The sequence below is a fragment of the Triticum aestivum genome, chromosome 6B, assembly GCF_018294505.1.
Source record: "Triticum aestivum cultivar Chinese Spring chromosome 6B, IWGSC CS RefSeq v2.1, whole genome shotgun sequence".
NCBI lineage: Eukaryota > Viridiplantae > Streptophyta > Magnoliopsida > Poales > Poaceae > Triticum > Triticum aestivum.
In genome coordinates this window covers 527,297,871-527,313,467 of record NC_057810.1, presented here as the reverse complement: position 1 = coordinate 527,313,467, position 15,597 = coordinate 527,297,871, and the positions used below count along the sequence as shown (strand labels likewise).

Genomic DNA, 15,597 nt, shown 5'->3' with positions numbered 1-15,597 from the left:
TTGGCTCAAACCTCAGCTGCAAATGGTTGGGAGGTCAAGTAGTATACAGTCCTTCACAGAGTCAAGTAGACATGTGTAAAGGAGAAGATTCACCTTTACATGTATGATGTGGAAGATGCATGTGTCTCTTGAGGATGGGGCCCTTGATATGGTGATGTCTGTAAGGTGCTCCACACCAGTAAGTCGCGGTATCGCCGAGAAGGAGGAGTATGATCGGCGTGACGCGGAGGATTCTACCATCCTTAATGAGTGGCCAGATTCTAATCCCAAAGCACGTATGGTTGTTTGCTATGTCAAGAACGGCTATGAGCATATCCCGTATGGGCAGGAGAGGTCTCGCCCATGCAGCTCATATTGGCCACCATGTGCTCCTTGCTACCTCAATGTTAACGTGGACATGTGGCATGGGATGAGCTATACGCTGTCTACACGTTGACCGTCTGCCTCGGTGAAATTTCTGAGCAGATCGCCGTTGAGCCGAGGCTATTTCTCGAGAGGAACGTTGCCCTATGGCTCCACTACAAGGAGGCTCGTGGTGGAGCGGGAGCGCATCAGAAGGCGCCAAGTCCAGGCCAATATAGTTTAATTCAAGGAGAGAAACACGCAATATATGGGTTTGCCCCTTGAAAAAACCGTCTACAACCTCGACGACCGTTGACAGGAATAGGATGAAGATGAGGTCATCAGACTTTCACACCGCCACGCAGAGGATGAGTGGACTCGTCACATATGCATGTGCCCTGTATACTGCATTCACCGTCGTCTTGGTGGGGAGCAACTAGTGCTTCCCCAAGATGTAAATAGTCATCACTTTGTTAGTATGAAAACGCCGCTAATCAAAATTTCTATCTCGATGTAACAACTTTGTAACGCGATATTATTTTAAATTAGTGTTTTAGTCCTCAAATTAAGTAAATGATTATTGAGTTGATGGAAAAAATACGAAGGTCACATTATGGCGACTCTATGTTTGCATACAACTGTAGTGGCCTTGGCCCCGGATTGAGAGGTTGATTGGTTTGCTACCAACATTTGGCATTGCCAATATTTGCAAGCCAGCATTTGACAAAATAAAAAGCTACCAGCATTTGGCAAGCTTTTGTGAGATTGGCCACCAAAATTGGCAAGCAACCAATCTCTAGTCAACATTTGACGGTTGCCAAAATTTAGCATGTCAACTTTTGTCATTAAACCTAACTTGCATCTCATGTTGACATCTTATATTTGTGAACGGAGGGAGTATCGTCGATCTTGGCCCCAGATTGACTTGCATGACCTTTCCTTGGCCAGCTCATGCACGCGCCCTTTCGTCCGTCACCAGGGTGATAATTTCTTCCACTCAAAAGAAGAACACCGGAGTGTTCAGAACTCTTAAGCTTTCGTTAGTATCACAAGAGGATTCCATCCACGCTTGCGCAGGCGTTCCTCCGCTATGGGCCCGGTAACCACGTCTAGCTTGGTCCCCTTCTTGCGAGTACAAAACCCTCTCAAGAAAAGTCTCGGCCAAGAGCACAGCCTCTCGTTTCTGTAAAACCGGTTGATTTTGCAAATGATCATTGAGTTTCAGAGATGTTATAGCCACTAATTGTCTAATTAATTACACTAGAGACATCATTTCTCCTTCTATATGTTTGTATCTCGTCGGAGTCATGGACGTGCTCTTCAATGTAATACGCTGCTACTACTATCTACAAGGGCATCTCCAACGCCGACCCTGAAACCGTCTGCATATGCTTCGGACTGCACTGTCTAGACAGCGAAGACATCCAACACGAGTCTTTATCAGTCCGTGGCGCGGTCTGGACGTACTTTCTCCCTTAAACCGAAGACAAACATGAGGCCTTTGCGAGCGTCCGGACAGCCCCCACGCCTGCTTCTATTAGTGCCATGGGAATACAGACCAGGCAGAGACACACATGATTGCATCTGTCCCCTAAAGGCTCAAATAGAACAGCAGCCAGCCGTGGCTTGCCGAGAAACAACAGTAGCCTGCGTGGCCCATGTCGGGGCCCAAACAGATCCGGGGAGAAGGGCAAAGTGAGTGCGAAAAGAGAAGGGCCGTGCTGCATATGCATGTCCACCGTCCAGCTTTTGATAGGACGACACCGCAAGCAGTGTAGACATGCCATCCATTGCTTTGTGCCTCCTTTGTCATGGCGCCAACTCGTTTCGACTTCGAAGCAGCTTAGCTTTTGGGGATGGGGGTGGGGGGCTTGGCCATGTCTACTGAAAACCGCTTGTTTAACTTCAAACCCTGTAGGGTGCAGAAAAATCAGTAGAGATTATGTACTACGCAAAACTCAGAAACTTTGCAGCAGTTGCATCCGAAAATCCACCTCCTTCCCATAATATAAGACGTTTTCGGAAACTAGTCTTACATTGTGGGGCGGAGGGAGTACAGTACAGCAGTGCGGTTGCTAATGGAAGTCGTAACAAGCTAGCCCGTTCTAGGGATCCATAAAGTCTAGATTAGCCTACAGAAAAAGTACACATGGATGCTCAACAGTTTCAGCATACTCATGAGCGTCAAACAATACGGCCGGCGTGATAGCACAATGCTGAATAAAGTCTCCACACACGTCTGCAATGTGCTCCTTTGCATGATGATGGGCTGCGCCCCCAAACATAAAACCTAGCCGCTCCCATCCTTTGTATCTTCTTGTATCTTCCTCCTTCTGAACCTTAGCACTTCCTTGATTGATGGGAATAATAGAGAAAACCGGGTGGCTAGGCAGTTTCTGCATTCGAAGGCTCGGCTTCAACCTTCCACTTCTCAAATTCTGCAACACTCAACAGAAATGAGCTTGCGTTTCGATGCCCCCCACCTCCGAATTCCTGGAAACAGAATCAAACACGATACTTAACAGCAGTCTTGACGCACACCCATTCGCAAGCTAAGGTAGTTCAACAATGGAGATCCATCAGCAGAAAAGGTACCTGGGAGATAGAAGTCGTGTCTTCTTGTTCCAAACTTCTCAGGCTGATTTTTAGCATCTCGTCGTTATTCAACTCGGGGACTTTATATACTACAGCGCCAATAGCTCTGAAAAAATAGAGCGCAACTGGCATTATAAACTGAGACAACATGGTGCAGTGAAGTCGAAATTATATCTTAGATAATGAATAAGAAATAATGCAGAAGAAAGAGAGACCATGGGTTCAATAGACAAATTGGGGAATGTGAAACTTGCCTCAGATTCAAATTCCGACTCTTGTTAGCGAGCTGATTTCCGAGTTCGCTTCTCAGCATTGAAATAGCATCAGCATTGACAGCCTAAGGGGCAACAGAACCAAGAACCAGTATTGTTGATGATAATGAAAAAACAAAGACAGTAAAAAGCTTATCGTAAGTTAAGAGGACCAGACATTAGAAAGTGCGTGGATAAGCAAAATAGCCACTGAAGGATTCCTGTTTAAATTTATGGCTTGATACCAAAAAAAAATCTTGAAGGGCCAGAATCTGAAGGGGTTATCTGCAGAACCCTTCCTACCAAATGCACTTCCACATCACAAAGCTTTCGCAGATTGATTAGTACCATTTCACAAGGGTAAGATGTGCTCAACAGTACGATCGTAAGCCAAATAGACATCTCTAACAATACAGGAAACATATCACTTGGACGAAACACACTGCCCATCAGCCATCATAAAGGAGAATGTTGATATTCTACTATAAATCAAACTAACCACATCAATCAGGTAGAAATAGATTTTACCCGAGATAAATAATTATTAACAGATAGTGGAAGTTAATGTTATGAAAGTTGTGATTATGCAACAATAATTGCAGCGCGTCTTTATGTAGTACCACACTTTCAATCTTTCACATGCATCACCATGGAATGTTGACATAACATGGAGGAAACTTGTCGCACATAGAATAAAAGTTCACAGAGAATAATCAAGAAACAAACAGAGGATAGGGATGTTTATTTTACCAGACAATTCCCAAACTGGCCACATCCTAGAGCAATTTCAAAGGACTTCTCCAAACAATCATCAATTAATGTTTGCTTCTGCGATAATGTTACTTGTCCCCGAGAAATTACTTGCTCCGGATCCAACTCCAGCAACTGCAATCAGACCAGCACAATTTTACAGGATGGTAATGGTAATAAGATCTAGAAGTGCAAAAGGAATATCAGTATCTAAGGTATGTCAGCTGATGTCAGTGCATCTACAATACAGGATGTAATCATCAAGCACTAGAAGTTAAATTATCAGTCAAGATTCAACTGATCCGGTTCGGCCCGTTGGACCGGTGGACCGCACCTTGCTTTGTTGCCATCAGGGTCCAACAGGGGCAAACCCCTTCGAACCTAGGGTCAAACCGCACCTAGCTCACCAGAATACTTCCGCCGCATGACGGGTGGAGCATGGAGCAAAGGCACGCCGCTGGCCACCAGAATAAACTCGTCGGAGAGCGCCGCTCACCCCTGCCAACTGCCGTCTGCTCCACCATCTGCCTCTCCTTTTCCTGGTCGGTCTCCAAGCTCCCCACAGCCAGAGCAGGTTAGCCGTCAGTCACCGGAACTCCGTGACGCGCGGGGGTGCTCGCAGCTGGGGAGTGCCTCCTCGGAGTAGATTAGGTAGTCCCCATCTACAGCATCAATTCACCCTCCTACCAGTTTCTTTGTCATCTTCTTCTCCTGGTGTATAGAACCAGCCAACAAGTTGAACTGCAGCCATAGCCAAGCAAACAACAGCAGCGTGTACTAGCTAGGGGCAGACCTACGAACCTAAAGGTGCCCCGTTACCCTGGGAAACAAGGTGCGGGCCGAACCTTTAACCTAAATTCCCTCTAGACCACATACAAAGACATGCCAAGCTCGATCAACTGAGGATGGCTCCGCTCGCTCCCCTCCCTCCCCGCTCCTCCTAGCCCTCCCACCCACCAGCCCCGCCGCCGGCGAATCCCTGCCATCAGCCCACCCAGCCCCCCCCCCCCCTAGCCATTGCGGCTCCAAGTGCTGACCCTGTCGAGCCCCGGGCGACCCTCTCCGACGACCGCGTGTCCTCCGGTGACCGCTGGTACGATTCGGAGAGCGAGTCCCCAGCCCGCTCGTACAGCGACGTCGCACGCACACTGCCGGCTATGCCCGCGCCGCTCGCTCTCCTCGCTCCCGCACGCGCCGTCGACCCGCCTCGACTGCCCGTTGCGAGCCGCATCGGCCCCCGCTCCGAGGTGCACCGTGCCCCTGGCGGCGTCCAGGTCGACGCTGACGGCTTCCAGCAGCCGCGGCGCCAGAACTGTCGCCGCCGCCCTCGCCAAGACGACGAGCCCAGTACGACTCCACGCCAACGGCGCAGCCCATCCCCGGAAGAGGTCGCTGGACTCTGCTTCCGCTGCCTCGACCCTGGTCATCATGTTCGGGACTGCACCAACGACATTCGGTGTCGCCGATGCTTGGAATCCGGTCATGACTCGCGCTCCTGCAACCCACGGCGCCGGAGAGCCGTCCAGGCCAACCCTGACCACGCTCGCCCTGCTGCTCGGGCGCGGGCGCCCCAGGCCACGCAGCCACCTCCGCCTCCTCCCGCCGCCCCGGCCGTTGCGCCCTTGCCGCGCGCGCCGGAGCCGGTGAGGATAATCATGTCGCATTTTGTGGAGATGGAGGAGGCCGAGGAGGTCCTGTCCCGAGCAATGGTGGCCTCCATCACCGGCAACAGGCCGACCGTGTCCGCTGCCGAGGTGGCTGATGTGCTCCTGACCTCCCTCGAGCTCGAAGACGGCGACTTCACGGTTCACGCTAACCACCCCGAGGATTTCTTGATCCTGTTCAGCTCACGCACAACTATGCGCCGCCTCAATGGAGACCACTTCATCAGCTCCCCACGGTTCACCCTCTTTGTCTGGCCGTGGAGCAAGCTGGCCCATGCGGGCTCTGGCCAGTTCGAGTATCGCGTCGAGCTTGAGCACATCCTGGGGGAGAGCTGCTGGATCGAGCGGCTTCACCCCCAACACACGCTCCGGAGAGGACATGGCCACATTCTGGCTGGCAGGGAGCACGCATGATCCGGCCAGCATCCGCCGCGCCGCTGTTCTTGAGATCGTGGAGCAGATTCCAGCAAGGGTGCGTTCGGAAGCGCCAACCATCAGGACCCTCACCTACCCAATCTCCATTGCTCTTGCTCGGGCGCAGAGGATCGGAGCCCCTGCGCCTAGCAATCAGGGGAACAATGGACCTGGCGCTGGTGACGGAGATGGCGCCGGAGACGGCCACGACCATGCTCGAGGCAATGGCCGGGGCCGGGCACGTCGCCGCGGCCACAAGCGCCGGCGTACGGAGGCGCCACCTGCTGGACATGCGGACGGCATGGCCGTAGACACCCTGGGCTGGCGTCCTAGGGGCCGCTCCGTGCGCGCAGATGGTGTGTCCGTCGCGCATGCATCGCCTGTGCCGCCAACCGTCGCCGCGCCGCCGTCCGTACAGGCTGGGAGATACTTCATGGGCCCGTGGCCAGGTCAGCACGGTCGGGCGGATCAACAGGACCCCACCAACCCACGTCAACGTGCCAGAAAAGGAAAAGGGAAAGGATGGCAAAGGCAGGCTTTGGCCGCGGGCCAAACTGGCCCTGCTGCAGCTGCTGATGGAGACGCCAGGACCGGGCAGGAGGGGACAGCGGGTGGCCCCCAGATCGATGCGCCCGCGCATCCTACCAACGCAGAACCCCGCCATGTGCCAAGCATGGCACTCCCATTGGCGGCAAACACCCCAGAAGGATCAGGAGATTCAAACACCGCCCCATCCCCTGAGGAAGATAGCGTGGATCCCGCAACTGGCTCGCATGATCCGAGGGACTGTCGGTACCTGCCCGATCTGAGCGAGGTGCCAGACTCGCAGCCCGTGACAGCTAGTTTGTCGAGGCAAAGCGGCTGCTCGCCAGCTGCACCACCTGACGTGGCCATGTCTGCCCCCGCGGACCGGTCCTGCGGGACCCACGAGCGCACCACTGGGAGCACGGATGCATGCCCCGTCACGAGCGCGGTCCCTCCTGCAGAAGCAGCCAGCCCACCACCCCCGGCGATAATCATGCAAAGGCCCCAGGCCCAGCAGGCCCTGGCGAGGCCCAGCTCAGAACTGGAAGCCCGCACGCCTGCCTCCAATCGCCGAGGCCCAAGCACTCCCACTGAGGGGCGATTCGCTTCCCCGCCGATCACCATGAGACCGTCACGGGCCCGCGCCCCCGTGTCGCAATCCTTAACGCTGGGTGAATTTCTGGCGGCTGCAACCAAGCACATCGCCGCAGCCTTGCCGACGCCCAGGAGGAGGCCGCGCAGGCCCCTGAACTTCGCCGCACGCCGCGGCCGCTCTGCAACCAACTCATCCCCGACGGCGGCGCCCCCCACAGCCGAAAGACACGCGCACGTCCAGATCTTGCGCACCCTGGGGATCATTGGGACGAACCAAAAGATCTCATCCGCCGAGATGCAAACCTATGAGGGCATGTTCGCAACGCCCATCCCGCTCGCGGTGCTCAAGGCCATTGCTGCCCTGGTCGATCGAGAGATCCCGGAGGGTTTGACCAGCCTGCCGACCACACCGGCACGGGTCGAGGTTGCGTGTGAAACCTAGGAGAGGCGCACTGTTTCGCTCGTCGATCCAATGTTCATGGAGATCACGGCCTCAGGATGGTAGTGTGGAATGTGCGTGGCCTTAACGCACGCACTCGGCGCTTTGCCGCCCGCTCGCTGTTGGACACCACGGCTGCCTCCATTGTATGCCTACAGGAAACAAAGATGGAATTGCTCTGCTCGTCGGTTGTGCTCGACACCCTAGGCTCGGAATTTGACGATTACACATATCTCCCGGCAAATGGCACGCGAGGCGGCATTCTTCTGGCTTGGAAGAGCAGGGTTGTATCTATCACGCACCCTCTGTTCACCACGAACGCCCTCACTGCCACGGTGACCACGGCCACGGGCGTACCCTGGTGGATATCGGTCGTGTACGGACCCCAGGATGACACGGACAAAATTGCGTTCCTGCAAGAGCTCCGGGACATCCGTGCGGCCTGCCCCGGACCATGGATGTTGCGCGGAGACTTCAACCTCATCCTACGCGACGAGGACAAGAGCAATGGCAACTTGAATAGGCGAATGATGGGCAGGTTTCGCCGCCTTGTCAATGATCTCGCCCTGAAAGAAATTTACCTCAATGGGCGCCACTTTACATGGTCCAACGAGCAGTCCCCGCCTACCCTGGTGCACCTAGATCGCGTGCTCTGCACCTCGGACTGGGAAGACGCACACGGCGAGTGCCATCTCCGCTGCCTTGCGTCCGTCGTCTCAGATCATTGCCCGCTGCTGTTAGACTGCACACCCATGCCCACGGCATACAAGCGCTTCCATTTTGAGGATTTCTGGCTCAGGCTCAATGGATTTCAAGACACGGTGGCCGCGGCCTGGGGCTCGATTTTCGACCCGGACCCCTTTCACCGCTTGATGCTGCGCCTTCAGGCCACAGCCCGTAGACTCACCAGCTGGAGTGCCAAGTCTACTGGCAGCATTCGGGACCGAATGGCCATTTCCCACGAGCTCATATCACGGTTCGACAAGGCCCAGGAGGACCGCGCTCTATCACCGCCTGAAGACTGGCTGAAGAAGCACCTCAAGATCACATACCTTGGCCTTGCGTCCCTGGAGCGCACCATTGCCAGGCAGCACACGCACATTGCCATGATCAAGGAGGGCGACGCCAATACAGGTTTCTTCCACCGGCAATGCTCTTTTCGCTGACAGAAGAATCGAGTATACAGCCTTGCAGTGGATGGGCACATACTCACAGACCAGGACACGATGGCGCGATCTGCTTTTGAGCATTTTGACAGGATACTAGGCTCGGCTGCCGACAGGGAGCTCACGCTGGAGTTGGACCAGCTCATCGAGCCTTGCGACCTCTCCAGTTTGGATGCACCATTCACCGTGGAGGTCTAGGACGCGATCAAACGCCTCCCCGCCCGCAAGGCGCCGGGACCTGACGGGTTCACCGCCGAATTCTTGCGGGCCTGCTGGACAACTGTTCGACATGACTTCATGGATGCCTTTCAGCAGCTGTTCGAGATGAGGGGCCGCGGCTTCCACAAGCTAAACCAAGCCCTGATGACCCTGCTTCCCAAGCGAGCCGATGCCCAACAGCTAAGCGACTACCGCCCGGTTTGCTTGATACATCTTGTGGCCAAGATCTTCGCCAAGGTCCTCTCGTTACACCTCGCCCCCAGGCTGGATGCTCTAGTTAGCCGGAACCAAAACGCATTCATCCAGGGCCGGAGCCTCCACGACAACTTCATCCTAGTCAAGCAATCTCTACGGATGCTACACCAGCTGGGGCTCCACGGGTCATGTTGAAGCTCGACTTAACGCGCGCCTTCGACACCATATCATGGCCATTTCTCTTTGAGGTCCTGCGACAATACGGGTTCGGAGAAAGATTCATGGAGTGGCTCGCAATCCTGCTTTCGACAGCGAGCACTCGCGTCCTGCTGAATGGAGAGCCAGGACCCCCCATATGGCACCGCGCTGGCCTGAGACAGGGCGACCCCGTGTCCCCTCAGCTCTTTGTGCTCGCCGTGGACACGCTTGGCAGGCTGATGCGCCGGGCTATGGACGTCGGCATCCTGCGGCAACTCCATCCCAGGCGCCACATCCCGGCGATCTCTCTATGCGGATGATGTGATGCTATTCTGCCACGCCACACCGGAGGATGTTGCCGCCATCAAAGGAATCCTAACCCTATTCGGCAAGGCGAGCGGGCTGCTGGCGAACTACGCCAAGAGCTCGGCCACCACCCTGCATGGCAACCCGATGGCCGATGAGGCGACCTCTCAGCTTGGATGCCCGGTAGCGCAGCTCCCCATATCTTACCTCGGCATTCCGCTGACGACACGTCAACCCACTGCCACCCAGCTGCAACCCCTCGTCGACTCGGTGGCTGCCAGACTCCCGACTTGGAAAGCGTGGCTCATGAACAAGGTTGGGCGACTCGCCCTGGTCAAGTCCGTTCTGTGCGCGATTCCCGTGCACCAGCTGCTCGCGTTCGCCCCGCCTAAGAAAACATTGAAGCAGCTGGAGAAGATCCTGAGAGGTTTCCTGTGGGCCGACCGCGCCATTGCCAATGGCGGACACTGCCACGTCAATTGGCGCCATGTATGCAGACCCATCGAGTACGGCGGCCTAGGGGTCCGCGACCTTGGACGCGCTGGGTTGGCGTTGCGCATACGATGGATGTGGCTTGCCCGCATGGACCCTGACCGCGCCTGGCAAGGGCTCGACATGCAATTCACTAATGAGGAGCGAGCAATGTTCTCTGCATCAACCACCATGAGCATCGGCAATGGTTTGACGGCACTGTTCTCGGAGGATAGCTGGATCAACGGGCAGTCTGTCCTTGACATCGCCCCACTACTCTACCAATGCATCCCCAAGCAGCGACGCAAAGCACGGACGGTTGCCGAAGGGCTAGCCAACAACACTTGGGCGCGCGATATCCAGGGGACACTGGGGCTGCATGAGATAGGCCAATACTTGCTCCTCTGGCAAGCTCTGAGCCACACCACCCTCTCTAACGAGCCGGACCGCTTACTCTGGAGGTGGACGGCCAACGGCCGCTACTCGGCGCAATCATGCTATGCGGCAAGTTTCCAGGGTTCTACACGATGCCCCTCATGGCAGCTGGTATGGAAAACCTGGGCACCACCAAGGGTGAAGTTCTTTCACTGGTTGGCAGCCCAAGATCGCTGCTGGACGGCTGAAAGACTCGCCAGGCGCGGGCTGGATCATCACCCCAGGTGTCTCCATTGCGACCAGGCAGTCGAAACGCTACAGCACCTGCTCCTGGCCTGCCCCTTTGCACGCCAGACATGGCACACCATCCTCGACTGGCTCCAATTGCCGGCCCAGCCGCCTGATCAAGAGCCCAACGTCATGGAGTGGTGGCGGCGCGCAAGGGAGAGAACACCACCGGCGCATCGCAAAGCCCTCAAGTCTATCACTTTGCTCGTCCCCTGGATGATATGGAAGCACAGGAATGCATGCGTCTTCGACAATGCTACACCATCTATCGCAACGCTAGTGGATAGGATCAAAGAGGAGGCCCGGTGTTGGGCAAAGGCAGGCGCCCAGGGGCTTCGGTTGTTCTGCCCACAACCTGGGATGTACATTGACCGATTACAGAACCATGTAACAACACACCTCCTAGGAGGTCTTCCATCTTTTCAATGAAATGAAACGCAAAGGCTTTTTGCGTTTTCTCAACAAATTATCCTAATAGGTTCAGAGGTCCAATAACAGGGTCAGACCGGACCGGTTGAATTTTGGATTTATCAGCGAACAACACCATTCTCTAAGTTTGATCACACTATGTTGGGTCGACACAGTGCAGCCCAACTACCCGAACCAGGTTACATAGATGGAGCACGTCACTCGCCCATGGCCAATGCACTCGTACCATGCAAGCCTGCTTCCTTCTGTTGTAATCCTCCCATTGTATACTCACATCTAAATACCTTGTCAGTGATGAATATAGATACACGATGATTTACACTATTAATTTTGCTATCCAACAACCTCTTCCACTCTTCCGCCATGTCCAATGACCCCGATGTTCGCAACCTCAGCGGCAGCTGCCAAAGTTCCTCCAGTCATGGCTTTCCCTGCTGCTCCCATGATGAATATGTCGGCCTCTCTCGGTGACGCCTTCACATCGAGCATGACGGTGTCGCTTCCTCTCGCCGCATCTGTCACCAGCTCCGACGTGCGTGACAGCCCTAGCAAGCCGTCCATGCACCACATCAACATCACCTCCTACATCGGCTTCAAGCTCAATCTATCAGCGAACAACTACTCCAAGTAGTGTCGACTCATGTACTTCGTCCTTCTCCAAATACAATGTGCAGAACCACGTCCAAGTGGAGACAGATCCACAGCAAGAGAGCGACGGGTGGCACCATGACGACATCACCATTGTCCTCCGGTTCTACACCACCATCTCCAACGAGCTCTTTGACGTCGTCATGTCTCCGCACAGCACAGCATATCACGTGTGGAATCAGACTCACACCTTCTTCCGCGACAACCAGCCGGGACATGCTATCCATCTCAACACAAAGTTCCACACCACCATCCTAGGTGGCCTCTCCATCGCCGACTACAGCCGGCGGCTCAAGTCCCTCGCCGACGTAGACAAACTCGCGTTGGACAAAACCCTCATGCTACAGATGATCCATGGGCTCAACCGACGTTTCCAGGTGATGGACACTGCTCCCTATGCAAAGCCCTTTCCCGACCTTAATGCGGGTTCTCTCGTGTCTTCTGCTTGAAGAGATCACACTCATTTAGTGTGAACACAGCGAGAGATCCTTCCCTTATCATGGAGGAGGAGCTCTCGCCACGTTCACACTCAGTGAGAATGATGTCAATCTCTTCAAGCACAAGACGCGAGTATCACCTGCACAAAGGTCCGGAGAGGGATCTGCATAAGGAGCACCATGGCCATCCCTAGAAACGTTGGTTGCGTTCTCAGATCATCTGCAGCGTGAGGATTTGTCCAACACAGGTTCGTCGACATCGGCAAAGGACTTTAGTCGGCGACTGTAGGGGGCGATTAGAGGTTGCTCTGGACAGTGCGCAAAACTTCGCGTTGAGATGGATAGCACGCCCTAGCTGGTTGTTGCAGAAGGTGTGAAGTTGATTCCACATGTGGTACGTTGTGTTGTGCGGAGACATGACGACGTCGAATAGTTCATGGGAGATGGTGGCGTAGAACTAGAGAACAATGGTGATGTCGTCATGGCACCACTCAACGCTCTCTATCCGTGTCCACCTAAACGTTGTTCCGCATACTGTATCTGGAGAGGACGGGGTACATGACTTGACGATACTTGGAGTGGTTGTTCACCGCCGGATCAAGCTTGAAGTTGATGTAGTAGGTGATGTTGACGTGGTGCATGGGTAGTGGAGGCATGCTAGGGCCGACACGCAGGTCTGAGCTGGTGACTACCTTGGCGAGAGGAAGGGACGCCGTCATGCCCGATGTGAAGGCATCACCAAGAGAGGCCAGCAGGTTCACCATGGGAGTAGTGGGGCAAGGAGTGATTGGAGGAACTTCAGCAATTGTGGCCTTGGTGTCGGCAAAAAGTCACTGAGGTTACTATCAATCACTGGACATGACGAAAGAGTGGAAGAGATTGTAAGCTCTAATACCAAGAAGTGTAGTCACCGTGTACCTATATACATGAGTATCCAACCGGATTCAACAAAAGGAGGTGTGTGTGCTACGTGCAAGCTGAGCATGGCGTAACGCGAGCGCGCTGGCGTGGGCGATCGGTGCGCTCCATCCATGTCGTCCGGTTCAATAGTTGGGCTGCACTGTGTCTATTCGTCCAACAATCCTCAAGCACTAAAAGTTAAATTATCAGGAAACAACACCGTTTCTAAGTTTGATCAAGGTATGATGCTAAGTTGTGAATGAGTGTTCAAGCAATTATTTCACTAAACAGCAACCTGAAGTGGTTATCATATAACTAAAGCGACAAAGACCAATACTCAATGCAATATAAAGTGATAAAAGATGGTGAACATCCATGTTCAAGTGAAAGGAGGAAGTGCTACTGCAGAAAACCATACTAATACTAACAAGTAAATCGTCACCTGATCAAATAACTTCCCATTTGAATTGACATTAAATTCAATGTTCAGATCTTTGAGGCCACTGCTGAAGGCCTTGCTATTTGGAATAGTCCATCTCCATAGATCTCCATCCTCGATAAACTTGAAAAGCTTGTGCACCATTTCAAGCTTGTTTTCAGGTAGATATTTCATTTCAGTTACAGAATTACCACTTCCATGATTCCGTGAAGTACTAGCTTCTGTTAATAACTTGTTCCTAAAGTAGTCGAATGCAATTGTTGCTCCACTGCGTTGCATGTCAATCACCTTATTCACATTTTCTCCAAGTGTGGCACTCCCACACAGACTTTCCATGGCAGTCTTATGATGGTCTAAGATTGTTACACTGAAAAGGGTAAAACGATGTAAGTGTCCCCAAGTGCCATTCTCCCAACTGAAAAGATGGTAATAAATCAAGGTTGTGTGCATCAATCGATGAAGAGGCCGGGGGCATGCCTCCTTTTTTAAAAGAAAAAGAGTGACATTCTCACACAACTTTCGGCAGCAGCCTTATGATGGTCCAAGAATGTTACAGTGGAAAAGATAAACAACTATAAATATCCTAGTATTGCCAAGAAAAAATATAGTGAAAGCTTCACAGTTCCACAATATTCAAAATGATTGAAGGCCACAATGTGTTACAAACATTGCGAATGCCCTGCTACTGTGCATAAAATTAGGAAGAATCACATCCACACGGTTCACATCAAACAATGTAAATAATGCAACACAAAGGGAAACGGTCAGAAATGAATCTTTACAGACCTCTGAACTTTCGGGGCTATATCAGCAACAAAACCAGGAGGCCCTACGAAGTCAAGAAGGTAAACATCTTCAATTTCGTCAAACGGAAGACCATCACTCCTGCAAAAGGAAACCCATAAGATCAAGGTTATAACAGGAGAAACACAATATCGTCGGTTTTCTTTTAAGGTACAAGATCATCGTTTTGGGTCTGCTCTGCCAAGGCTTGTATAGCATGACAACAAAAACACTAATGAGTTCTGGGTGATATTTTCGACCATTCCAATCAACCACGACTAATGATGTATTGAAATTTAAAGGAAGATACTCAATCCAGTTCAGACTATGCCCAATTTTGTCTCGAGATAATATGACTCCAGAGCATGGGTCCTTTTTATGTGAAATATAATTTCTAACTTGAGATGATCTTTTTGGTCGGGATACAGATTTGCACAAAAAATTGGCATGCACCTAGCTTAAACGAACTAACGACGCCAGGATTTGTCAAAGTGACACTACACCTGAAAACTGCAAAGGTAACGCCCTGTCAAATCTTACAAACACTGACTGTCAAAGTGAGCACCTGAAAAGCGCGTGAATCGTACAGATTTGATATCGTGCGTTGATCTTATGGTAGGTCAGGTCTGAAGTTCGGAAAGACTACCTGATGGGGTCATAGACGGTGTTGGGGAAGAAGCGGACGGGGAGGGCGGCGGCGGAGAAGTAGAGATGGGCGGCGAGCGCGGCGAATGCGCCGTCCGGGCACGGGTAGTGGTACAGCACGGCCGATACCTTCCGCGCAGAGCCGGCGGCGCAGGCCATATGTATTGCGGCGCCGAGGCGGATGACGAGCTTAGACGGGAAAAGCGGCGCGGCTGGGGCGGCGGGCGGGTGAGTGGGTTTCCTGGTTTCGTGGTTTTGGCAACGACGAAAATAACGTAGCTCCAGTAAAAAAATATTTCAGTAAAGTCGTTTTACAGGATGACCATACAATTTTTTCGAGGAAAGGCCATCATGGCTAGCTTTATTGAAATCAAATAATAGATACATCGTCTACGAGTTTGCTGTCCAACACGTCAGGGGGCTCGTTCATCCAAACCAACGAGATCTTATTACAATAACTATAGTTTGCTAGCACATGCGCTGCTTGATTCGACGATCGATAACAATATTTATAGATGACCTTC

At 52.9% G+C, this 15,597-nt stretch overlaps 1 protein-coding gene across 1 annotated transcript; it reads right to left on the bottom strand.

Moving 5' to 3' along the window:
- Positions 1-2,318: 2,318 nt before the first annotated feature.
- Positions 2,319-15,358, bottom strand: LOC123137803 (uncharacterized). The gene is made up of 7 exons (XM_044557650.1): positions 15,075-15,358; positions 14,432-14,530; positions 13,649-14,012; positions 3,939-4,073; positions 3,192-3,274; positions 2,938-3,043; positions 2,319-2,835 (listed from the first exon to the last, which is right to left on the bottom strand). Exons 1-7 carry the CDS (start codon positions 15,230-15,232, stop codon positions 2,728-2,730), a joined length of 1,053 nt encoding a protein of 350 aa, XP_044413585.1. The 5' UTR covers positions 15,233-15,358; the 3' UTR covers positions 2,319-2,727.
- Between the last annotated feature and the right edge of the window lie 239 nt (positions 15,359-15,597).